General features: G+C 30.0%; 4 protein-coding genes across 9 annotated transcripts in view; 1 reads left to right on the top strand and 3 right to left on the bottom strand.

Annotated features, from left to right (window-relative positions):
- Positions 1–3,801: 3,801 nt before the first annotated feature.
- LOC123005898 (gem-associated protein 8-like) lies at positions 3,802–4,471 on the bottom strand. Its single transcript, XM_044399954.1, has 2 exons — positions 4,332–4,471; positions 3,802–4,263 (listed from the first exon to the last, which is right to left on the bottom strand). Exon 2 carries the CDS (start codon positions 4,244–4,246, stop codon positions 3,836–3,838), a length of 411 nt encoding a protein of 136 aa, XP_044255889.1. The 5' UTR covers positions 4,247–4,263; positions 4,332–4,471; the 3' UTR covers positions 3,802–3,835.
- A 26-nt stretch (positions 4,472–4,497) lies between these two features.
- On the bottom strand, positions 4,498–5,413 carry LOC123005897 (eukaryotic translation initiation factor 3 subunit K). The gene is made up of 3 exons (XM_044399953.1): positions 5,263–5,413; positions 4,973–5,192; positions 4,498–4,919 (listed from the first exon to the last, which is right to left on the bottom strand). Exons 1-3 carry the CDS (start codon positions 5,313–5,315, stop codon positions 4,545–4,547), a joined length of 648 nt encoding a protein of 215 aa, XP_044255888.1. The 5' UTR covers positions 5,316–5,413; the 3' UTR covers positions 4,498–4,544.
- Positions 5,414–8,374: 2,961 nt separating this feature from the next.
- Positions 8,375–9,671, bottom strand: LOC123005896 (syntaxin-12). Its single transcript, XM_044399952.1, has 3 exons — positions 9,229–9,671; positions 8,773–9,179; positions 8,375–8,721 (listed from the first exon to the last, which is right to left on the bottom strand). The coding sequence occupies exons 1-3, from the start codon at positions 9,426–9,428 to the stop codon at positions 8,543–8,545; spliced, it is 786 nt and encodes a 261-aa protein (XP_044255887.1). The 5' UTR covers positions 9,429–9,671; the 3' UTR covers positions 8,375–8,542.
- A 2,545-nt stretch (positions 9,672–12,216) lies between these two features.
- The window catches only part of LOC123005895 (protein turtle), a 34,779-nt gene continuing 21,868 nt past the window's right edge, over positions 12,217–25,127 (top strand). For 3 of the 6 annotated variants that reach the window (XM_044399945.1, XM_044399948.1, XM_044399946.1), the window contains exons 1-3: positions 12,225–12,501; positions 17,033–17,083; positions 18,291–18,323. The gene's annotated coding sequence lies outside the window, so the exon portion shown is untranslated. Of the gene's footprint in view, positions 12,502–17,032; positions 17,084–18,290; positions 18,324–25,127 lie in introns of all 6 variants that reach the window. The other 3 variants (XM_044399950.1, XM_044399949.1, XM_044399951.1) reach the window with 3 other exon arrangements.

The following is a 25,127-nucleotide window of genomic DNA, read 5'->3' as shown; positions in this document are numbered from 1 at the left end:
ACGAAAGGCGAAAGAAACCGATCGAATTCTGGGAAGTGAAAAAAGTGAATTTAAAACAGTGATGTGATTAATGAAGCGCGATGACGAAATAGAAAAAGGCAACCAAACTTCAGACAACGAATATTTCGAAAATCTCCAAAAATTCTCGTAATCTAAACATCAAAAATTTTGAAATGAAGAAATAAACATTAAATTATGCAGCAATTTGCAACTTTCCGCACTTTAAAAAAATAACTTTTCCTTTCATTTGGATTTCTTATTGAAAACCCTAACTCTAATCATTTGGTGGTACGAGTACATTATTAAATTACTTCCACAAAGTCTTAATTTTACGCTGCTTGTCTTCAATCAGGTGTTAGATGGCCCCTTGAATGTTAGCAAGATGTAAAATGTTACTTCTGGACCAGGGCATTTAGCGTCTTAAAAAATAGTGTAGAATCTTCCAAATTTAGCTGTTTTTCAAAAAAAAAAACAAAAAAGATCTAAAATTCTTAAAAAAGTACCAATTTTTATGCACCCCGAAAATACCCAAATATCTTTAGACCACCAAAAATTGGGTAGAATTCTACAAATTTTGCTGTTTTCCCAAAAGTAAACAACCGAAAAAAATGTCAAAAACTTACAAAATGCCTTGTTTTTCAATATCCCAAAATGGCTTTTTATTTGTGGATCAGTGCATTTGGCGTCTTAAAAAACACGGTAAAATCCTACATACGAATTTAGCTGTTTTCCTAAAAGTAAACAACCGAAAAAAAACTAAAATCTTTCAAGAAGCATTACTTTTTATGCACCCCAAACCCCAAAAACACCTAAATATCTCCGAAAAAGTAAATTGAAGACGTAATTGGTGATTTTTACGTTTGCTTTAGTTCAATTGATCAATCATATTTTTCTGTTGTTTTTACAGCATCATAGAGCTTTTTTTGTAAATTCTAAAATACTTGCAAAACTTTTCATTTTGTAGCAAACATTTTTTCACATTATTTCAATAAAGTTTTCTACTCATATGGATAGATATTAAATTATTAAATAAAAATGGTCTGAATAAGCAGTTCTATTTACTTATAATTAAAATTGACAATTCAGCTAAGTCTGAATCAGGTTGTATCGTGGATATTTTACCACCAAAAATTGGACACAGGAAAAAACCGTTGAGAGCACTCTAAAAAACTTACAAAAAATGCCTTTTGTAAGTTTTCTTTTTAAACACTCAAAATGGCTTTTTATTTCTGGACTAAGCAAAAGAAGGGAAAAACAACACCAAATCAAAGAGGGAAAAAATACCTTTTGTAAGTTTTCTTTTTAAACACTCAAAATGGCTTTTTATTTCTGGACCAAGCAAAAGAAGGGAAAAACAACACCAAATCAAAGAGGGATGGGACCAGGATATTTGGCGCCTTAAAAAAAACAAGACAGAATCCTAAAAATTAGATGTTTTTCCAAAAGTAAACAGTCGAAAAAGACGTAAAATCCTTAAAAAATTTCATTTTTATGAGCCTCAATGTTAAGGGATGGAGGAGTACTAATCAATCAGCGGTTCGATCAATACTGAATTTATTATAAAAAATATTACTTCTGCAATTCTTAACCTAATGTAATTCTAAAACAATTATGCATAGGTACTACAACTTTTAATTGAAATATAAACTACATTGCTACGTTGGCCCATAGCTATAGTTTTGTTTAATGAAGATTAAACACTCAAAAATACTCACAGTCTATAGACCACCAGAAATTGGGCACATGAGAAAACCGTTAAAAATTTGGGGTGGGTTTAAAAGTAATGAAAAATCAGCAATTTTCATTAATGATAAAACTAGATCGAATATGTTGAGATATTAAGAAATTTTACCAAAGTTCATTAGATGACAAACTTGATAATATAACCAGAGACATGCTGTTTTTAATTTCTTTAATTTTTTGTTTGACTATATTTTTTATTCTAATTTTAAACTTATTCAGACAAGACTGTTGATATTTTTTTTACTAGGTAGTTATTATCCTAGTCCATCAATGAAAAGCCATTTTGGGGTATCTGTCTAAAAATAAGGAACTTTGTCCTCGTTAATTTTAATAACTAATTGGGACTAATTTTCAGAATTTTTTTAGTACCTACATTTTTTAGTACCCTGGTCCAGAAGTAAAAATCCATTTTGACGGGTCGAAAACCTGAGAGATTTGAATAAGATTGTTGGCTCTTTTTCGGTCGTTTTTCAATGGTTTTTACATGCGTCAATTGGCTTGGCTTTGGGGTGTTTAAAAACAAGGTATTTTATTTGTGTAATATTTTTACCGGTCGCCTTTCAGCCCGGTAATTTAGAAATACTGATGTACTGATTTAGAAGTAAAAAAACCATTTTGGGGTGTCTAAAAACAGATTTTGTAAGGTTTTTTGGATGCTTTTAAGTTAAGTAAATATGTTTAATTTTCAACAGTTTTCTCATGTGTCTATAAATTTTTGAATATTTTTGGGGCTGATAAAAATGAATGATTTTTGAAGGGTTTTACGTCTTTTTTGGTTGTTTTCTTTTAGGAAAACAGCTAAATTTGTAGGATTCTACCCTATTTTTTCGTGTGCCCAATTTTTGGTGGTCTACAGATATTTGGGTAAGCCTACTTTTGAGGTGCATAAAAAATGGTGCTTTTTTAAGAATTGTAGGTAAGCTTCCACCAGTTTTTTAAGACGCTAAATGCCCTGGTCCAGAAGTAACATTTTACATCCTACTAATGTTATGGTACTTATTCTGTAAGGCATTTCTAAGTTACCTAAGTAAAAACTGAAGGAAAACTTTAAATATGGATGCTTACAACTTGTTAGAGCTTTCAGTTATTTTAGAAAAAAAGCGACAATAAATGCGTTTACTTACCTACATATTCATACCTATCAAGTCATTGTCCTTTATGTTTAGTAAAAACGAATATAGGTGAATAATTTACAGTTAAATATTGAAATAAAGTCATAATTATGTAAATTTGCACTCAAATATAAAATATTGTTTATATAAATAAAGTAAACTATTTTTCTAAGATAGTTAACTGTAGAGTAAAAGAAAATGCCTCAACATAAATAAATTGTTATAAATTTAAAAACATCCAATAAATAAGCTCGCTTTGAAATTAAAATGAGGATTCAAATCCATAAACAGCATTTTGAATATTTTAGTAATTTGTTATCTTTTAGACGAAAACAAAAACGGTTGGCGAAATAAAGTTTATAATTAATTCGTGTGTTTGAAATTTGTGCGGGAAGACGGTATTCGAATCTAATTATCATCAGCATTCAACAGCAACACGGATAGGGCAGTTTCATATATGGAGGCACGCATCATAAGCTGTTCTAACGGCCGAGATGGCATTGGGATTAATTAGATTCTATCGGTTCGATTAATTTAAGAGTCTCGTATCACGTCCTTATCTTATTCTTTCACATTACGAAACGTTCACACGTCGAGTGAATCTCCAAACTACATCTTTTTTAAAAGTTAAAAAAGTCGTCCGTGCGTGGTAAAAACCGGAAATACCTCCTATAATTTGACCAGAATTGTCTATTTATGTAACAATGCAAAATCTAAATACGCTCAATTATGCACAGGGAATGTAAAAAGTTTTATTTCTTTTTAATTACTGACGTCTGAAGTCAGTCTGAGAAAAAGAGTGTAATCTGAACTACTCGTCTCTAATGTAAAATAAATTATAATAAAAATGCACACGAATGTGTCATTATCTTCATAATTACACGGCCAGTCACATCATCACTGTAGGGATTAAATTCAGGATCATCCGTAATTACCACAATAAAACCAAGATTAATACCAAGCTTTATTTAATCAATCAGCTAATTATCAAATCTTAGATTTAAGGGAGTGTGGGGCCAATGAGCCAGCTTCCCAGCGTCCTCTAAATGCAGGTCGTAATTTAACTGAACAGCAGTCTCCATTCCCATGATCTTCGACGCCTTTTTTCCATACAACTTGTCCATTTCTTCCCGCCTTTTTTTACCAACGGGTTCAACCAATGGGACATGCCTTGTGTCTGTTTCCACGGCAACATCTTCAATCTGCCCTTGGTCCTTTAGATAATTCGCATAATCCTCTGTTTGTTTAGCATAAACGTTTCGAAGGTGTCTAATCAACATTTTATTTTCGTATTCAAGACTCAAAGCGCGCGATTTCCAATAAGCAACTTGTTCCTGTTTGTGCCACTCAGCGACCTCTGTTGCTGTAGACGAAACCGGCGTCCACTCCATGTCGGTAATATCAAATACTGTAATGTCGGCACACAAATCGTCCGTTTTACGTTTAAACCGCAATTCTCGTAGTTCACTATAGTACCTCAACAAACTTCGTTTTCTGCGAGAACGCCGGTTTAAATTCCTTTTGAAAGCTCTGCGGTGTCTTCTTCGAACACTGGTCTTGACAGTCCGACACGAAACACCGGCACTAACCATCTTCCATTTTGTAAAACTTTGCAGAAACAAACATAGAGGGAGCTACGGAATCGGAGGTAAGTTTTTATTGAGAAATTAATAATACAAAAGAAACGAGTCAACGGCACGAAGCCATAATAGCTCCAACATTTTCAAAGTCAATTTTTTCGTTAATATTTTTAGTTTTGATGTTCTCGTCTTGATTTGCAATGAAAATCAAGTGGCCTTGCTCCTTCCATCCATACTTATTAACCCAAACTTTCAAAGTAAGATCGTCAACATCTCCCAATAATTCGGCCAAATGGGACTTTTCAATGGTCTGATACGTAATTCCCACCACGTGACACACAAATTTCCGTATCGAGTCTAAAAATCCGGTAATTCGTTGGGTCAATTCGGGCATTGAGTGGATTCTGGTCCAAAACAATTGAAAATCGCACTGCTCTAAAATGTCGGCCAAGTAGATAATTTGATTGATGGGTTCTTCCGCTAGCTAAAAATTGATTAATTAATCAAAACAGGTTCTTATTAATTAAATTAGTTTACCTGTCGCTCATTCAATAAGCATTTACACAAAATAAAATTTGTATTTGGAAGATTCGTCAAAGCCTTCAACAAAATTTGGCTTGTTATATCAATATTGAAGCTAGTAGGATTAAATTGATAAAGTTTGAGGACGGCTAGATTGGCCTCTAAATCATAGGCGTTTTCGCGTGATTGTATTTCCACATAGTGCTCCAAAGTCGGCAAATTATCAGGGTTGTAACTGAAAAGTAAGGTTAAGTAGACATATGGTTATTTTTGACAAAGAAAGCAATAGAAATATTATGACATACCGTTCAATTCCCTTAAGCATCGTTGCCACAGTTTGTTTCATTGCTTCTGCCATGATTTTCGACTTGTTTTTCTCTTAAAAAACGAAACTCTCTCAAATACACGTCCTGCTGATGACGTTTGGAATTCTAATTTTTTGCGAGAGAGGACGCTTTCATCCATTAAAAAAGAAATCTTTTTTGCGTCGTCTGCTTTGATTGACAGTAATAAAAAGTGGAATCTGTATATTTTAGTTTGAAACCTTGATAAATTTTTGTATACAAAAATTCACTTTTGTATTTTATGAGTTGTATAATAGCTTTTTGTTAATTGTAATTTTTTCCAACCAATAACATGAAAAATTATAAGATTTTATAAGCAAATATAATTTTATTTATTAAAGAAAACAAAGGTTTACATTTGGGTTAGATAGTTATTTTTAATCTTTACAAATTTACAAGAACATTAAAATTACAATAACTCTTTATTACACAAGGATTAATTTTACTCTGTATTACTCGTAATTAATTCTCTATTATTTTTTTGCTTTGAGAAAATCCTTGAGAATTTCCCTTATTTCTGTTTAAAGTTGTTTTGGATGGAGTTTTTAAAAACTGATTTCTTCTTGCAAATTCATAACCTTTTGAAGAAATGTACACAACGACGTACTGTAACTTCAGACCATCTTGGGTTTTTTAGGGAATAATTATACCTATATTATTATATAATAAGTAAAAACACAGTCCGTTGCATCTGAATCAATTTTCACTGCATTTTTTTTCAAGTTTGTTTTCGTACAGCTTATTCAAATTTTGAAATCTTATCTTTGCTTCCTGTAATTTTGTGAAATTTGTCTTTATGTAGTATCTCTTTTTTAAGAGATTTTTATTTTAAGGACTTGGTAGCTGAAATTATAAAGAATAGGGTATTTAAGATTTTGTTTATTTAATTTTTTATTTATCTATGCGTTTAACTGTTTGTTATACATTTCTATTAGTTTATTATTCATTTGTAGGGGGTTTCAACTTTATTTTACACACACACACATATTAATTTGAAATTTTTTGTCAGTGCCGCTTAAAAATAGATTTAAAAAAACCTTTATTTTTGACCATTTTATTTTTTTATACCTAACAAAACTTTAGGAAGAATTTTTTGATTTATTTTTGGTGTATTGCAGATTACCTTGTATTTTTTTCATGCAATTGATATAATGCGTTTTTTCATAAAAAAATAAAAACTATTAAATATTGCAATCCGTTGCAAATATTCAAAATGAGATAAAAACTCTATGTTACTGTGTGTGAGGTATTTTTTTAATTCAGGAACAACATCCAATTGTAAAAAAAACTATTTGTTTACTGTATTTCTTAAAAATTCAATTTTTCTTTTTTTCATTTGAAAACTTGTTTGAACGGCTTTCCGTCTATACACAAGCGACAAATTCTTCTGGTGGTACATTTTGGAACTGGCTAGAGACATGCCATTACGGAACGCTAGAGTAAATAGTTTGAAAACTGTAATTTTGTAATTTTCTGTAAAAAAAGGAACAAATTTTTTTAATAAATTATGTAATTTATTTTTTGTTTATTCTAATTCATTTTATTATAACTATCATTGTGGCGTCACAATGTTTTGTTCTTTTTAGTCATCGAAATTAAAAGAAATAAAGCAAAATTAATTATTTGAAAATACCACGAATTAGTTTTTTTAATTTAGTTTCGCACCTTCTGATTGATATGCTATTGTTAAATTAAATTCTAATATTAGTGAAATGTATGTGGCAAAATGGATTTACATTAGCATAAGATAAGACATACTATCAATATTTTAAATCGGGAAAAAGCAATGTTGTTAAAAATTCAAATTTAATTTTATAAATTCGTAACTAGATTACTTTGTTCTAAAAAAGAACTGCTCCTAAAATATAATTTATAATGAAAATAAATGAAAGTGTAAAGCGAAGGGTACCACTGGATGAAGCTTGAATGGGTGCTCAATTATTTCTGTTTTTCATTATTTTAATGTCAAAACTGACAAATTGTAAGTGTGCTCGCTAAAATTTCATATTTATTACAAAAAATCTTTGAAATTACCTGACCTATGAAAATGTAATGTTGGTTGCATCGAGAATTTGGTCAGGCTCATTATTCCTCGTGAATCACCCTGTATTTTTTCTTTTTTTTTGTTTACTAGGTGTATGTATTTTCATTTCAGTTAGTTGATAAAATAATCTAACAATCTTTGTATTTTAATAAATAAATAATAATTAATAAAAATTGTATATTTTTTTAATAATAAATGAAAATAGTAAATGAAAAATAAGAAAGATGTTTAGAGATTTTACCAAATTTTATTAGATGATTTTTTGTTTAACAATATTTTTTATTCTAATTTTATCCCTATTCACACAAGACTTTTGTTTTTTTTATTTTACCAGTTATTATCCTCATCCATCAATAAAAAGCAGTGCTCTAACGTCCTGGTCCAGAAATAAAAATTCATTTGAAGGGTTCGAAAATCTGATAAATTTGAATAAGATTTTTGGCTCTTTTTCAAAGATTTTTGCATGCGCCAATTGGCTTGGTCCAGAAGTAAAGTCATTTTTGGGTGTGTAAAAACAAGGAATGCTGTAAGGTTTTTTGGGTGCTTTATGTTTGATTTTGGGTGATTTTAAACGGTTCTCTCATGTGCCCAATTTCTGATTTTTGAGTATTTTTGGGGCGCATAAAAATTGGTGATTTTAGGTCTTTTTCGGTTGATTACTTTTAGAAAAAGAGCTAAATTTGTAAGATTCTACCCTGTTTTTAGGACGCCAAATGTCCTTGTACCAACCCTCCTTGGTTTGGTGTTGTTCCCTTTTTTTGCATGCGCCAAATGGCTTGGTCCAGAAATAAAAAGCCATTTTGGGGTGTGTAAAAACAAGGTATTTTGTTAGTTTTTAGGGCGTAATTTTGCATTGTTTTGAGAGATTTCAACAGTTTTTTCGTGTGACCAATTTTTGGTGGTCTACAGATTTTTGGTACTTTTGGGATGCATAAAATTTAATGCGTTTTAAAGGGTTTTAGGTCTTTTTCGGTTGTTGACTTTTGGGAAAACAGCTAAATTTTTAGGATCATAGAAAAAAAAGTAGAATTCACTCAGTAATATTTTTAGGTGATTATAAGAATTACATAAATAAATATAAATTCTATGAATAAGATTAGTTAGTATAAAACTGTATGTGTATAATATAAACGTAACAAGCAGTTGGTATTCATCACAAAAACAGGTTTGAGTATAAAGAAAAATACTATTACGCAGCTACTTTTTTAACTCTACAACTAGTATTATAATAATAGTTACGATTATTGCAAGTCCTATCAGTACTAAAAATAGCAACTTACGCCTATACTTATTCTGATAACTGGCCGCTGTCATTAACTGTTCTGTCGCTTCCTCCACGTTACCAGTCGCATGGTCTATGCTATTTTCAATAGTATCTTAAACAGAAAAGATTATTTCCCGATAATTTTCGTAAATCAAGTCAATACCGATCGTTTCCCCTTGGGCGTGTACTAAAGACCCCAATTCGCGCATAATTTCATTTACATCAAGTACATCGGCTTCAATCTGTTTAATCCTAGCTTCTCTTTCCACGAGCATATCTTTTTCAAACGCCATTTCACGTGCAAGCTGTGCTTGCCGTTGTAGTTCTGTATCTTCTTCTGGCAAATAATCATTTTCTATGCTTACAGAAACTAATAAATGTGATTTCTGCTTATTGGCCAAGTCTTTTTGCAACGAATAATAACGCGTAATTGCTTCTTTGAAATTCTCTTCCAACTTTTCTACTTGTAACTGCTGCTGTTTTTCGCTTTTGGATACAAGTTGCTTAAGCTTATGAATATCTTTGCTTGTGACTGATGCTATCTGGTTTGTGCTCAATTGAGTGACGTGTCTAAAATTAAGAGATTGTTTACTTCTGGAATGAAATGTTGATAACTTACATTGAACTTCTTAATCCCTGATTGTCTTTTCTGGTTCCGATTGTTTTTAAAGCGTTATCTAAGGTCTTTAGGCTTGAATTGATTGTGTAGATATTTGTAACGACATTGTCGCATAAATTGTTGAATTCGGGGGAGCGTTTACCCATGAAACCCACGTCAGTGGACGCAGTAGCCCCGTAATTGTAGGGATGTTTACTCATTATTGTATTCGACGCCCCTTTTCGATTTTGCTTTGACGTTTCGTAAACTTAAAAGTGAGGTTATGTATACAAGTGATCAGGTGATTTATATTCTAACAAAGGGGTGGACTGTATTATGAACCTCGGGGATGAAACAAAATTAGATTAGTGTTGAAACTGAAATACACGACTTTCGAAATTCATTTTTAAAAAATCACACTGTAGAATTTATGTTTTGTTAGGTTGGCATTAAATTTGAAAGAAAGTAAAAAATACGAGTTTATTATTTTTTAATGGACAATTTAGTAATGTTTTTACGACTTGAAAAACTACAAAATTGTAACGGAAGTATACCCCACAAAACCTGTGAGAAAAATAAACGGTGACCTTTTTCGCTCGTTAACGCTGGTGTATTACTGGTTGTATATATCACGCCAGCTTTAGGACACCAATTTTTCACGTTATTTTTATTGAATAAGAAAAAAAAGCATGTGACCGAAACAAAGTAAGTTTTACACCCTTATTTCGGGAATGAAAATGGCCAATAACTTCCAAGGGATGTAATTTTTCTCCCGCATACAATAAAAATACAGGCTGCCCCTTTTATCTGTTCTTCCCCCTAAAATTTTATCAATAGGCAACCAATAATACAATATTTTTTTAAATTTCTTGCTGTTGTTTCCATTATTATACATTTAAGTTTTGAATTTAATTCTTTTTGAAGATTTTAATAGTCGAGCACCGATTATGATTATTCGATTTAGAATAGTTAATACTTTACACAAAATAGTTTACAAAATGTATAGTATGTTGCCTATTTTTGCTCCTTCAGACGGGAACAAATAAAATGGGCAGTCTGTATATGTGACCTCTCAGGGAGGAAAAATAATTTACCTTAAATTTATGATATTTTTTTTCGAATTTTAACTATACGAGTCTCGAGCACTTGTGGGAGGAAAAGGTACACTTTCCGCACTTGTAATACAAATAACTATTACCTCAAAAATTTAAAAATACTTTAAATCGTGATAGGTCTTTGATTTGAAATACCGCAAAGAAAAATATAAATTCGGTATTTTTTTAGTAAGTATACTTGCACATTTACAAAATGTCACTTCTGGACCAGGATATTTAGCATAATATGTCAAATTTTAATTTTTATTTTATTTTTTGCTTATTTGTGCAAAAACTCATTGAAAACGACCAAAGGAAGATAATGAAACAAACGAAAATACTTTAAAAACCCTAACTTGTTTGAGAATCACCCAAAATCAGACAAAGTTACCCCAAAAGTACCCAAAAAATCTTAGAAATCAACCAAATGAGGATACGAAATGACCAAAAATAAAATCTTTCAAAAAATCATAATTTTGTCCCCATAAAAGTGGTACTCAAAGATCTACAGGATGTGTCAGAATTCGCGCCCCAGAGAAAAATTTCAGGTAAGATAAGATACCAGGAACATGAAAAATTTGTTTAAAAAATTTTCTGTCCAAAAATTTTGACATTTGACATTTTTTATGTCTATTTAATGATACAGATAATCTTGTATAATGTTTTTTTATAATTATTTAGTAAAGGTATAAAAATTTTGCCAATAAAAGTCTCAAATAACATTACAATTTAAGTTGTTTCCTCTTCTAATAGCCTGAAGCAAAAAAACTTGGAAGAGCATTTTTCCAACAGAAATAAATAGAGTCAAAGTGCAAAATTTAAACTATCATAACTTCTAAATTTGTATACCTAGATAAAAAAAAAAATAATATTTTTTCCATGTTTCTTACATAGAATTTTTCTCTGTGGCGCGAGTTCTGCCTTACCCTGTATAGACTACCAACAATTGGGCATTGAAAAAATTATTAAAAATCGCCAACGAAAGCTCCAAAAACGTAAAAAAATATTTGGTCATGTTTCACTGTTTTTTTGCATAAATATCCTGGTAAAATAGCATTTTTTAACATTTTTTTTTAGTAGACAGGATGTCTTAAAATAAACCGCCATAAATCAACCAGTGATAGAAAATGTCATTCTGAGAAAAATTCTTTAAATATTTCTTTATACAATCTTCATTTGTTAAAGTTACTTTTTTCCAAAAGCTATTTTGTTTTCATAAATTAATCGTTTTCGGAGCAATTGTTTCATAAATGTCATCGTTTTTAATTCATTGTTACTTTTTACTAAGCTGTAAGTCTTTAATGAATGAAGATAGAAAAAATATTTAACCATGTTTGCATTTATTACATGTAACGTTATCTATTTTTTTATTAATTTAACATAAAGTAAGGTATCTTTTTGTTGCTTCAATTTAGGTGTTAATTTAGGTAAAATTTTCTTTTTGATGTTATTTGTCTTTGAAATTTGCAACTTTTTAAAAATCGTAGATGCGTTTACTTAATAATTGTAGAAGTTGTTAATGAATGATAGTCATCAAGTTTATATAATAAGTTTGTTGGACCGGAGACAAAGTCATTAACACGGAACCAGTTTTGAAGGAAGTATCCACCTAGTGTAGCTGCTGAAACTGAAATTTATGTTGCTTTTGCAGCGGCAATCGAAAGTATCAACAATGTTTCTATATTTATTGAAACATCTAAACCATATTTACAATGTTATGAATGCTTTTCTACTGTTAAAATTGTCATAACAAGTAAAAATACACCGAATTTGATCCAGCCTTGGTGGAAGTTGGAAGACTTATAAATATCTCCCTCCTGGTTCAAATCACAGGGAAACCACAGCTTCAGTGTAACAATACACTTTCGAAAGAAGACATCTAAAACTCGAAAATTGCATTTCCACTTCCTATGCACCGGCAGTTGCCTTCTACTACGCAAGCGACTCCGGGTATAATATGGATTGAGTAGGGCGGTTGTTCAAACGCTACAACCTGGGATCATTTCGTGACGAAACGGTCGTTGTGTGACTGCTTTCTTTAACAAACGTGATTGTATCCGAAATTCCTCCGTTTCTTACTTTTTTTCCGACCAAAAGTGTGCAAAAAGTGAATCTAGTGAAAGTGGTATGTCGATTTTCGCTTAAATTTTGGCTTTACAATTTTATTTTTCATTTTGGATTACAGCCCTTTTACTAACAGGTGAGTGACTAAATAAATTACACTTGGGTTTAGAAATCATTTAAAATCATTGCAATCACAAAAAATGTTATTGGTATTTCATGGTACAAACCCAATTGGCATAAAGCAAACCCACACAGATATTCTTTTTTCATGCACAATGATTTTGCCAGTTAATAAATTTTACTTTTTTGCGTAGGTGCTTCTTATTGCTCACTTACTTTTCAGTCTTGCAATTTTTACCCAATACTTAACAAATTTAATATACCTAAAAAATAAAACTCATACTTGTCTTAGATAATGATTAAGAAGAAATTCGATGGTTCCACTATAATTTTATTTATAGGGGGCCCAATCACCGGGTTAAAATGAAAATAGAAAATACTTGATATTTTTAGCGTACTTATTTTTCGTACTCGCAAGCTCAACGTCCGTTGGGCAATTAACCTGCAGAGTGTTGGTAGAGAAATTCCATGAAGACCGTTGAATCAGTCTTGTAGTACGTTAGCCGTGGTTGAAGGTCGCCTTCTTTAGCCCAATCGAAAATACAAAGAAGACAGAAAAACGGTTAACAGACGCTGCAACATCAGGTTCCTTTTAAATCGATCTATTGACATGGGTGACAAAAGAAAGCTTGAGGTTTGGCTCATAATGTTTTTCATATGGTAACAATGTACCATTTACAAGTGTCATTGGACTTTGTATAGAATTGTAAGAGAAAAATAATGTTGCAAAATGTATTTATATTCATTCATTACTGCTATTAGAAAAAAAGTGCATGTATTTACGTTAGAAATGCATTTCATGGGAGAGCTTTTCAATTGTCTCAGGTGAATATACTCGAATGCATCCAAGCAAAACGTCCTAAGAGAGCGTTCTAGTGGAACACAAGAATGCGCTCTTATGCAGCTTCTCGACAAAAAAATCATTTTAATAACAATGCACCTGCTTACAAATACTGAAATTAATTAAATTCCACTGCTGGAGTTTGTCTGTTTAAAAATATTGAGAAATACATATTGTGTAAATAAGGTAACAAAATACACAATTACCAACTAGCAATTTTAACGGTTAATTTAATTAGAGTATTTGTGTGGAAGTTATTTTTTTACGTAAGGTACAGTTCATTTATAGCGCGAGTAGTAATTTTTGATGGAATGTTGAGGTACTTGACAAGAAAAAATTTGTTTACATGTCTTGAAATGTGTAACAGCTTCTAGAAACATGTTATTTAAAAAATTGTTTATTTTTAGACAGTGGAAAACGGTTATTTTTAGAGATCCTCAAAATAAATTTCGATGCAGAAAATTGCGTTACTTTTTTAAATATAAAAGTACGATGAATGCATGAAATCCAAACCACTGAAGAAATCCGCAGCTTCTAATAACAGTTACTATTTTTTCCGGGTATGATTTTTGCATTTTTATGTGAAAGAAAGAGTAAAGTGGAAATTATTTTCCTTTTTGAAAAGATGTATCAATTTAAAATAACAGTGGACATGATGATGTGCGATTCAAAGTTTTAAAGACCTTGACCTCAATTTCTTTGACTTGTGTTTTTTATTTCATAACTATTGGCATTCATTTAACAGGTACATAAGTGAAATGCTCCATTATGTTACTAATTGACTGGCGTTTCTTCAAAAAATAATTTGGTATACCGTGTCTCCTGTTTTGTAAAATAGTATTTAAAGGCAAACTTAAACATTTCATCTTTTGGTTGCAAAGTTTGTAACAGTTATGTGTGCAGGATGTAGAAGCGAATATTAAATAAATATTTAATTTTACCGTGTCGTCTGGTAAAATTACTATTAAAACAAGTGGAAAGCAGATGACTCAGTTAACTGTTATTGTTATAATCCATTGTTTAAGCAAATCTGGGTTTAATTTCATAATATAGACGGAGAAAGTTTTTTGTTGCCAATGCGCATATACCTGTCTTCATGATAACTAATATAAATCATTAAAATATGCGTAATAAGATTGATTTTATGACGATGAGCTTTAGAAGGTTTAATTTTGATGTTGGATTAAGAATAAAGTGCATCCTAAATTTTAATTAATAATTTATTTTATGTACTTTCAAGTTTGTTGAATTATTTATTCATGAATAAAATATTCGTTCCTTTAATCAGCTTATTCTAATTTGACTATGTATCAGTTATTTTTTAAAAAGATTTATCAAACTGTAAATTTTCTATATTTATGTAACTAATATTATACCAGGTGAATAAAAAGTGTGGAATCAAGCATTTTTTGCATAAACTAATTACTTTACGAAAAAATAATTAGTTCAGTGTAAAGTATTATAAAAATGTGATCGTTTTTCATGAATAAAATTTTCCGAAATTATTTTTTTAGTTTTCGAGTTTTCCAAAAAATTATTTTTTCCAATTTGGTTGTGATAAGCAACCATTGTGATATGTCATTTTATTGTCAATTGTTCTTAATTTTATCACTAGTTATAAAATATGACATTATTTTATCATTAGTGTTAAAAAGTGTGATTTAAAGATAACAAATAACACTAGTATGATTTTGGAAAATTATTGAAATTTAATCACAGATTTAAAATTCCAATTTGATGGTTTTCACAACCAAATTGGAAAAAATCTTGTATGAAACACGATGCAAAATACCTACTATGACATTTTTTTTAATTAGACTATGAGCTAAAAATGACCTCTAATTAAATATTTTTTTATCGAGTAGTTTTTTTTAATAAATTCTTAAAGTTGCCTTCCGAGCTCATCACAAAAATTTGCCATTAATTTTTTTTTTTAAACTCAAAATTCGAAAAATGTTGAAAAAACGATGTTATTTTTATTAATTTTTTTTTGTACTTTTATTTTCGTAGTTCTTATTCACCCAGTATGTAGATTAGTTTTAAATTAAAAATTCCTTAAATAAATAATAAATTAAAAAATAGATTTACAAAGTTCAAAAATTATTTCTGTTTTGTAAGCAAGTGGGAAATTTTCATTTTTTATTCATATCTACATAAAAGACATAAAAATTCCACTAGCCCGTTTAATCAACATTTCATTTCTTTTATTATATGGTATGAATTCAAAACGAATCAGTTCTTTGGTAGCAATCACGCGACACTTTTCTTTGTCTGCATTGTAAAGTATTGTGGTAATAGGGCCGAGTTTGGTGTAACACAGTTGACGTAACTTTTAGTCCTATAATAATTTGTTGAATATTAATGCAGAGGGTGCTACATGGAGGTCACGCCAGGTTTTACCAAATGTGCTATCATGCACTGCAACATGTTACATTTTGAACATAAATAAATGTTTTACACTGTCTCACCTAAAACTAATAATCAATCTTATTATTACTTGAATTATTCAACTAATGTCTGTTATTATTAATAAAGAAAAATCAGAAAGAAATATATTACGGTTTAAGTTCAATTAGGTCAAAATTTTTTGCCACTAGATAAAAAAAAATGTTATTTATGTATCAAGGGAACAAATAATTATCTCGAGAATGTAGGTTTGAGGCATATAACGAAGTTTATTCCAAAGATGCATACAAAACATTCCTCCCAATAGACTAAATTAATAATGTAAGAAATAAAATCAAACAATGAAAAAATTCAGTCAATTCAATTGCAATTTTAATCTAAATTATGGACCAAGGAGTTTGTATGTCAAAAAAGACTCAAAAGATTCAATTCATTCATTTCCAGTGTACTTATTTTACGATTACAAATCTGTATCTCACTTATTTTATTCCCAATGGAATGAAGTAACCAGATTAAGCACAATTAACTTTGCTCAACTGAGTTAGCAAAATAAATGCAAAACAATTTATTTCTGTTCTTTTTTTTTTCATTTCTTCTTAAAGAATTCCTTCTTGTTTTTTCTTTTTGTTTTTGAGAGACTGGCAATGATTTCTTTCTTTACTTTTAGTTATTAAGTAACTTCCGAATTTATTTTTATTAAAATTTTATATTGTTTAGATTAAATATTTTTATTTTTATAAGTTATTATAGTTTTTTTTTCTACCATTAATTTTCTGTTGAGGTTAAGTTGAATAGCTTTTAGTTAGACTTCGCCTCCGCATCTTTGTATTACTTTTAATTTTATTAAGTATTATTATTATTATTAAAAATCGAGGAAATAAAGCGTTTCTTTATTCTCTGTTAGGAGCAAAACTATATTTCGCACACAATCACCATTTGTTTAGGAAAATTAATGAACTGATTTTATATAATAAACCTTAGCAAAAGTAGTTCACCTATTTTTGGTTGTTCTTGCGCCTCTGAAGTAATAGTGTATGACTATTACATGACTATTGACCTTAAGTCCCGTTTCTCTGTCCTCTCTGAGATTGTAAGAACCACACTATCGTAACTTCTGTTGGCCTATTCTATTTTGCATTAAAACACAATTTGTTAATTTGTTTAAAGCAAGGTATACATAGATTGAGTGGAAAGTAAACATTTACAGACTAAAAACATACAAAATTAAGAATTAATCACCAACTTTTATTTGCTTTAAAAACCGTTTCATTAATTATTTCAAAATTGATACTTGTTTCAGATTATGACTTGAGAGCTACTGTTTCCATTTTCTGCATTTGGCTGCATGTGGGTAAGTAATTTGATTAATTTTACAAAGTGTTTGTAAATTCAAACGCAATACGGGTGCATCAATGGCAATTTGGTTTTTGTTCAAAAGAAAATCTATTCTGTTTTCCCCTTTTTTAGCACATGTGATTAAAACAATTTATTTATGTCTAAATCCTTACTGTTATTATTACGAAGCTTAGGGGCTTAAATTTAAGCTCCAACCTAATTAGAGTGTTTTAGGTTGAGCGATGAATATTTAGAAAAACATTTATTATTATTTCTGTAGGCATATTACATGATATACAATGTATTTGTATTTCTGCAAAGAGGAATGTGTTGTCCCTGGCATGTTTCGGTCTTCATGCAGGATCGATACTGGCCCGGTAGAGGGCGAGGCTGAACCGCACCCGGTTTTCTTGCTTCAGATATTCTTTGCTTTTACTTAACAACTCTTCAGCGAGTGTTTTTAGGATGAAGTAAATCATTGACTTGGCTTTATTCTTTTCAATAGTTGTTTCAATACGCATTTACATACTTTACTTGGATGCAAGAACACGTTCATGTTCCCCATTTAACACACAACAAAAGATGTTAAGCAAACGTAGCTTGAAATAATTGTTTTAAAGGTTGCACTTGTCAATACATATTTTTTAACTTTTTGTTTGGTGAAATTATGTTGGGAACATAAATAACTTTCAGAAAAATAAAACGAATATCCAAAATTTCATATTTTCTCATCTAATTGGCATATTTCACCTAGAATTACATAAAATAATTTTTTTTATTTCAGTGTCAATGAGCATTTTGTGCTGTTTTCAATTACACAAAATGCTTTTTGTGACACTGTTTTTGGAAACATTTTATGCCATCACTGACTACAAACTGTTGTTTTTAAGTGAGAAATTGTTGTAGATCAGTATTTCATCAAAACTGATCCAGTTTCAGCTATTTTCAAGCGAAATGTCATCAATTTTAACTGTCAAATATAAAGCGCTCAATAGAAAAAATAGTATATAAAATACGTGTTACAACCTCTCATTGTGATACTCCTGATACTTTGTAACACTGTTTTAATATACTTTTTGATGTTTGATTTGATTTTTTTAGGAAAAATAGGTGGTAAAACTACAATTTTACATATAAATAGGTTTATTTAAATTTTGTGTTGACCTATAGTTTGAAGTCTTAGCTGAAAATAAAAGTAAACTCAATAATTCGTTTTGTTCCAGATTGGTGTTAGTAAGACCTAGCAAATGTGTTGGGTAAGTAAAAAAATAATGGATTACTTCTAATAAATTATAATTACTTTTTCTGACCATGAATATTGAAATTTTACTGAGAAACAAGGTGTTTTTAATAATCAATACAAGGTTCTTAGGAAATATCTTCTATCTTTTGGGCCACTATAGTGATAATAAGTTAATAATAATTTATTTGATTATTTTTGATGTTTATTTTCTGGAATCAGGATTTCAAAGCGAAGCTGCCAGTTAGAGAATGACGTCATGGGCGGGTCTACAACGTCACTAACACTATCGATCTGTTCGTTATTCCTGCTGGTGCAGAGTCGACCGGTTTAAACGGATTGAAGATTATATAAAAATAAATTTGAGACTCCGGAGTCCGGACTCATAACGTAGAAATGGTTATCTCTATCCTGAATAATTGGATCAGCAAAAGAGCCTGTTTTCAATAATTATAAAAAATCAAATTCTATTTTAGCATTATGGCCTAAAAAAGTAAACTTATAAAGTAAAATAAGTAAAAAAGCGAGTAAAAAGCACATTTATAATATACCTGTTCTGGCTAAACCTCATCTTAGAAGTATTGGGAGTTTTAACACTGATATTTATCTAAAATTATGTTTGTAGCCATAATCGGTTAGGTTTTTCTCAATGAAAATATTTTCAAGACGGCAGCACGGTTACACCGGAAATGGGTTAAACTTCGTCATTTTAAATAGAAAGTTATATTTCTTATGGCGTTTTTGGATTACCCAAGTGATTTTGAGAGAGTTTGAAATATTTAGATTTTTTTGATTTTTTTTAATTTGCACCTTCCTCTCCAAAAATCGATAACTCTAGCATTTTTAATTATTTTGGAATCGTATAAAAAAAAAGTTACATCTGTTCTTTCGTGTATTTATAATTGGAAAAATAATTAATAAACCTCCAGAATTTAAGGTTACGTTTGGGAAACTTCAAATACCCGTAACTGAATTTTTTCAAATGGAAGGCCCCAATTTTTTTTACTAAATGAAAGAGAATTTAATTTTGCATTGATCTGTGTTAACGTTCCCTATACCTAAATTTAATGATTTCAAAGATATTTTATTTTTTTTTTACAATGGAAGAAATTGATTCATTACTATACATGGTAGTTTTCGCATAGTTTGCCATACTGCTCCACAAAAGTTAAGGAAGTCGCATTATTTTTACAACAAACAAATTTTTTCTTCTAAGCATTGTGGAATCCAGCAAAAACAAAAAAGTAAAAAGATTTCTGCCTTTATTTCACTGTTAATTAATTATTAATTTATTTTTTAATAATTTATTAATTTAATTAATTATTGTAATTATTGCATACTTCCTTAATTTTTGTTGAGCAGTTTATTTTTCACTGAAAAAACACCAAGTTTTTTTTCGTAAATAGGTACAAATTAAATTTATTTAATCTAAATTTGAATAAGTTTGATATTCCATTTTTTCCTTATTTCTATGACTACCTATGCTAAAGTAAGCTATGGCTATATAGGGAATGTTAATACAGATCGAAGCAGAACTGAATTCACCTCTATTTAGTGAAAAAAAAAAAAAATTGGGGTGTTTTATTTAGAAAAATTAAGTTAAATTACATTTTGGCGGTTTTTTAATTATTTTTCCAATTATGAATACACCAAAGGAAAGATCTAACCTTTCTCTCTCGTATACCTAAATACGGTTTTAACATAAAAAATGATAGAGTTATCGATTTTTGAATAGGAAGATTCAAATCCAAAAAAATTTAAAAAGTTTTAAATATTTCGAAAACGGTTAAACTCAGGTATAGGGAAGACTAAAGAAAGTTTTCTTAAAATCACTTGAGTAATCCAAAAACGCAATCAAAAACATAAAAAAAACGAAGTTGATATCCACTTCCGGTGTAACAGGAAGTACCGCAATCTTATATTTTCATTGAGCAGAACCTAATCGATTCTGGTTATAAACATAATTTTAGATAAATATCATTGTCAGAACTCCGAATACTTCTAATGTGTGGTTTAGCTGGAACAGCCTGTAAATAGAGCTTGCCTTCGTGGTGTTTTTAGTTTTTATGAAACTTTGATCGCTCATATACTTTTTCAGCTATTTGAAAAAGCCCTATTGTTTTACATATCGTACATCCTGTAAAATCACCGATGCTCTCTTTATTTTATCCTTCTGTTTAAATGTTCCATTAAATTTTAATCATTTCAATCTAAACTTTTTTTTGAATACATAATTTAAAAAATACTAACAAGGAAATATTTAATTTAGGCTTGGAAAATATTTACGTTATCGACATTCTGGCATATTTGGCTTTCATTATAAGCTGTATATTGAATACAATGTAAACAGTTTTTTATCAAACTGTTTGTTACATTTTGGTAGGACTTTTACAGAAAAGTGGCAAATGTTTGTAAAAAAAATTCTAAAAAATTATAATCAGTTAATTAATAATTGTTTTGTCACATATTGTCAGGTTTGGATAAATACCTTTTTGAGAATCTTTCATTTGGTAATCAATTTTCGGTTCCATTAATGGAAGAATTATAAATATTCGCAATATCCCTGACCTAAATCGGTGTAATTCGCCAACTGTCGTTATTTTTCGTTCAGTTTGAGTGTCCCGCGCGAAGAACCCTGGATTGTCGGATCAATATGACAAAACTAGGAGGGCGTAGGAGAACCGGCGCATTCGCCACAATTCACCCTGAGATATAGTCGCGCGCCACTGCTTTCGTCGTGTACGAAGAATTAACCTATGTATCGCTTTTGAATTCGTTTCTTAGCCATCTCAAACAATTAAACATGGTGAAAAGTGCATAGACATGTTCGTCACGAAATACGCACGAGTGTCGATTCAACAAACAAAGGAGAATTATGTGTGAACTAACAAAGGATATTTAATTACTTTAAGGTGTGTTCTGCGCATGGGTAATTTATTTTTAGCAAAACTATTTTTCGATGTATTAAAATATAAATAATGCTATTTTTTATCCACTGCAATTTTCCACTCCACTAGCTAAAAGCAGCCAACTTGGCAAGAGGTATGCAGAATTTTCTAACATATGCATGTAAATATTTCTAAACAGGGTGGTTTTGAAATAATAGGCTTAACAAAAAACAGCGCTATTAACGAACTCGTTTTGGTGCGTTAACAGCTTCTCAGAGTGCGTTAATAGTTTAGTGTCTTTTATGTTTTTCATGTTGGTGACAATGCCGGTGAATTGCTTTCAGTATTCCTACCAATTTTCCGTATTTTCGGCGGCGTACATAAAAATTCCAGATTACACACAATTACAAATGTCAATTCGAGTTTAATGTTTCTACGTATCGCCTAATGCAAAATGCCCTAAATTTTATGTTAGTTCAGAAGGCAATTCAAGCAAGTCTCTTCCTCAACTCGCCACTACGCGGCTCGTACCAGAATATACAGGTTGTCTCACGAGTAATAATGAGCCTGAAATTTTTTTGAAAAAAATATATACAGGATGTTCGGTCCAAGTCGCCCCGGTCGATAACACCTAAACTTACACTTTTTTTTCAAAAAGTAAATTTTCAAATATGTAATACTATTCATTCCTCATTTTCTTAGTAAATGCATCAAATTTTTTTGGCACATCCGATGTAGCCGGAAATGCTACCTACTTTAGTTTTTCAACAACTATGTTTTTTTGCTCGAAACGATAATAATTGGCATGAGAAATACGGTAAACCACTATTTATTACATTTTACTTTACATAATGCACTCAGAAAACAATTTAAATTTTTGAATTTTATTGCAAATTTTGCAACGTAGGCGGATTTTACTTGTCAAGGTATTTACGCAAGAAGCAATATGCTTGGGTACCGTTTAATTGTTAGTTTGACAAAGCCTAATTTGTCAATAAATCTTATTGAGATCTTTAATAATGGATGATATTATTTACGACAAATTGGTAGGTCAGCTTAAAGTGTTTTTTAAGTGCAATAAAAATAGAGCGGAAGCTGAAACACAGTATGGAGAAAAATACTCAAATAGAGTTCACCCAAATCGTTGGAAGTTTAGTCGAATTGAAACACAACTGAGACGAATAGGTTCACTTCTTAAAACTAAAAAACCTGTGGTTCTTTGTGAAGAACACGAAAATAGAAATCTGAATGTTATGTTATCAGTCGAAGAAAATCCAAGAGTTTCCATAAGAGAACTCGCTCATCAACTGACAAATTAGATTTGTCAAACCAACAATTAAACTGTATCCAAGCATTTTTTTTATTCACACCTTACTTTTAAAATTAAAAATCAGGCTACGCGACCAATTTCCTTATAAAATTCTAAAATTTAAGATGTTTTTTGATTGCATTGTACTACGCAAATTGTAATAAATAGTGGTCTACAGTATTTTTCATGTCAATTATTATAGTTTGGAGGAAAAAAACATAGGTGTTCCATTTGAAAAACTAAATTTGGTACCATTTCCGGCAACACCGGATGTGCTAAAAAAAATTTAATACATTTATTAAGAAAGCCAAGAATGAATATTATTACTTAAATATTTACTTTTTGAAAAAAAGAAGTAAGTTTAGGTGTTATCAACTGGGGCGACAAGGGTCCGAACACCCTGTATATATCGTAACCTGATACAACTTTTTGTAACCCGTATATAGTATAACATTTCTGAGAGCATCCAAAAAGTGTCCACAAAAACGTTTCCAAGAATATTTTATAAAAAAGTACTTATTCCAATCAGAAATTAGTGTGCGATTACTCGAACACAGATTAGTAGAGTTATCACGTTGTAGGAACAGCGTAGACCAATCTTGTCAGCTTATACATAATTTGGTTCAATTAATTAGAAGCAATTGAGGTGAAAATCACACAGTAAATTTTCATGAAACCATCTTTCACAAAATGTGTATTAGCCACCTTCGTTAAAATTTATGACTTAATTTACTTTATCGTATATTATTTCTGCAATTACACTGCAAATTGTTCCTACTTGATGTTTGTGTAATAATTATATTTTCAGTAACTCTTAAATAAACCACATACATATACAGAATGTCCCATCGAGTTGATATAAAGTCCAATATTTTCCAATGTTTTTACGCCAAACTTTTATTAGTCGATTTTGCTTAGTTTTAGAAATAAGACGTTTTTTGACGAAAACATGCACTTTTTAAAAATTCATTACACAAAAACTAAGACAGCTAGAACACATTTTTTCTTACTTCTGCAAAGAAGAAATTACATAATTTAAAGCTGTATCAATTTTTTAGTGTTTTGCATTTGTCAATATTAATAAATTTAAAGTTTGTTAAAAGTTAAATAACTTAAAAAATTTAAATGGAACACCTTATTTTTGCGTCTAATAGATTGATAAATTGTCTATCTAAAATAAATAGGGTGTTCCATTTAAATTTTTTAAGTTATTGAACTTTTAACAAACGCCTTCATTTTTTTTATCTTTGCAAATGCAACACACTAAAAAATGTTACAACCTTTTACCTTATACCTTCGTCTTTGCGGTAGTAAAAAATATTTCTAGATGTCTTAGTTTTTGTGTAATAAATTTTTAAAAAGTGTATGTTGTCGTCAAAAAAAACCGTCTTATTTTTTAAACTAAGCAAAATTGACCAATAAAAGTTTAGCTTAAAAATATTGTCATAAAAATCAACATCCAAAAACGCTAAGAAACATATGGTGTTTCATTAAAAAAAACACAAGTTTGTATTGTAAGTTATTTTTGAGACACGTTGTATAGTTGAAAATAATTTTAGGCGATGGACTAGATTAGTATCTATCAACTTCCTTTATATATATTTTAAAATTTTATCATTAAAAGGTAAATATTGGATTTTATATCAATTCGGTGGGACACCCTGTATCAATGTCCTAAATTATAGGATTAAATAGTAGGACTTTTTATTCTATTCGTGGAATTTGAACTAAATTATGTGTCGATGAATACACATAATAATATTACTAATAACTATTTTTTGTAAACGCTTCCAAATATAGCTGTTTGAGTCCCTAAAATGAGTCTCTTCGGACGAAAAATTTGTAACATGTACCTAAAACGTTTTTGCGGACTTATCTGATATTCTAGACTCGGCTTCGCCTCGTCCGGAAACAGCAACGATTCGTCCGCAAAAACTGTATTTTAGGTAATTGTAACAAAAATAGCTATCCTGCCAACAAGGAATAAATATATTATTGAACTATTTGACATCATTTGATAAAATTATCACTTTCTTATGTTATTATCTATGGTTATTATTAAGGCTCGGATTATTATATGCAAAATGCATATTTGTTTTTAGGAGGTATATGAAGAAAATTATAAGTTTTCTATGCATATCTAATGTTTTTTATTAATGTAAGCCAAATAAAAAATGCATATTTTGGCAACTTCGTGCCTATTTTTTTCAAATCAGAAATTTGCGATAAAAAATTTCAGTTGAAGTTAAAGTTAAGTTGTGCATATTTGTTTCAAATTACAAATTTCCGATAATAAATTTCAGTTCAAGTGAAAAATTGGACAGTTTAAGAGAAATGATCCGGTTACAAAATATGTTAAAGAGAAAACAACATGTAATTTGTAAGCTGGAATTAGTACCTATCCTCTTTTTTTAAATTTGTTTTATAGTGGGTGAATATTAAGTATGGAACCAAGCGGTTTTTTTTTAATTCATTTGCCTCCACAAAAAAAATAATATAAATCAAAGTAATATAAAAAAACGTGACCGTATTTTGACAACAAAATTTTGTTTTGTTTTTGAGTTAAACGATTTTATTGTCAAAATTGCAATTTATGTAAAAAATTTTTTGAAAATAACCTTCA

The sequence above is a fragment of the Tribolium madens genome, unplaced genomic scaffold (assembly GCF_015345945.1).
Source record: "Tribolium madens isolate multiple individuals breed KSU strain unplaced genomic scaffold, Tmad_KSU_1.1 Scaffold_20;HRSCAF=117;Tcas5.2_LG4, whole genome shotgun sequence".
NCBI lineage: Eukaryota > Metazoa > Arthropoda > Insecta > Coleoptera > Tenebrionidae > Tribolium > Tribolium madens.
Note: the sequence above shows the minus strand (reverse complement) of the source record. Positions and strands in the feature narration are given on the sequence as shown.

What these genes read in the sequence shown, in the direction of transcription:
- LOC123005897 (XM_044399953.1), bottom strand. Translation starts at nt 5,315, where the DNA reads ATGGCAGAAGCAATGAAACAAACTGTGGCAACGATGCTTAAGGGAATT. An exon ending in ATGCTTAAGGGAATTGAACG is followed by an intron (nt 5,193 to 5,262) that starts GTATGTCATAAT and finishes CTTACTTTTCAG; the next exon opens with TTACAACCCTGATAATTTGC. An exon ending in GCTTATTGAATGAGCGACAG is followed by an intron (nt 4,920 to 4,972) that starts GTAAACTAATTT and finishes ATCAATTTTTAG; the next exon opens with CTAGCGGAAGAACCCATCAA.
- LOC123005898 (XM_044399954.1), bottom strand. Translation starts at nt 4,246, where the DNA reads ATGGAGTGGACGCCGGTTTCGTCTACAGCAACAGAGGTCGCTGAGTGG.
- LOC123005896 (XM_044399952.1), bottom strand. Translation starts at nt 9,428, where the DNA reads ATGAGTAAACATCCCTACAATTACGGGGCTACTGCGTCCACTGACGTG. An exon ending in CAGGGATTAAGAAGTTCAAT is followed by an intron (nt 9,180 to 9,228) that starts GTAAGTTATCAA and finishes TCTTAATTTTAG; the next exon opens with ACACGTCACTCAATTGAGCA. An exon ending in CGCCCAAGGGGAAACGATCG is followed by an intron (nt 8,722 to 8,772) that starts GTATTGACTTGA and finishes TTTCTGTTTAAG; the next exon opens with ATACTATTGAAAATAGCATA.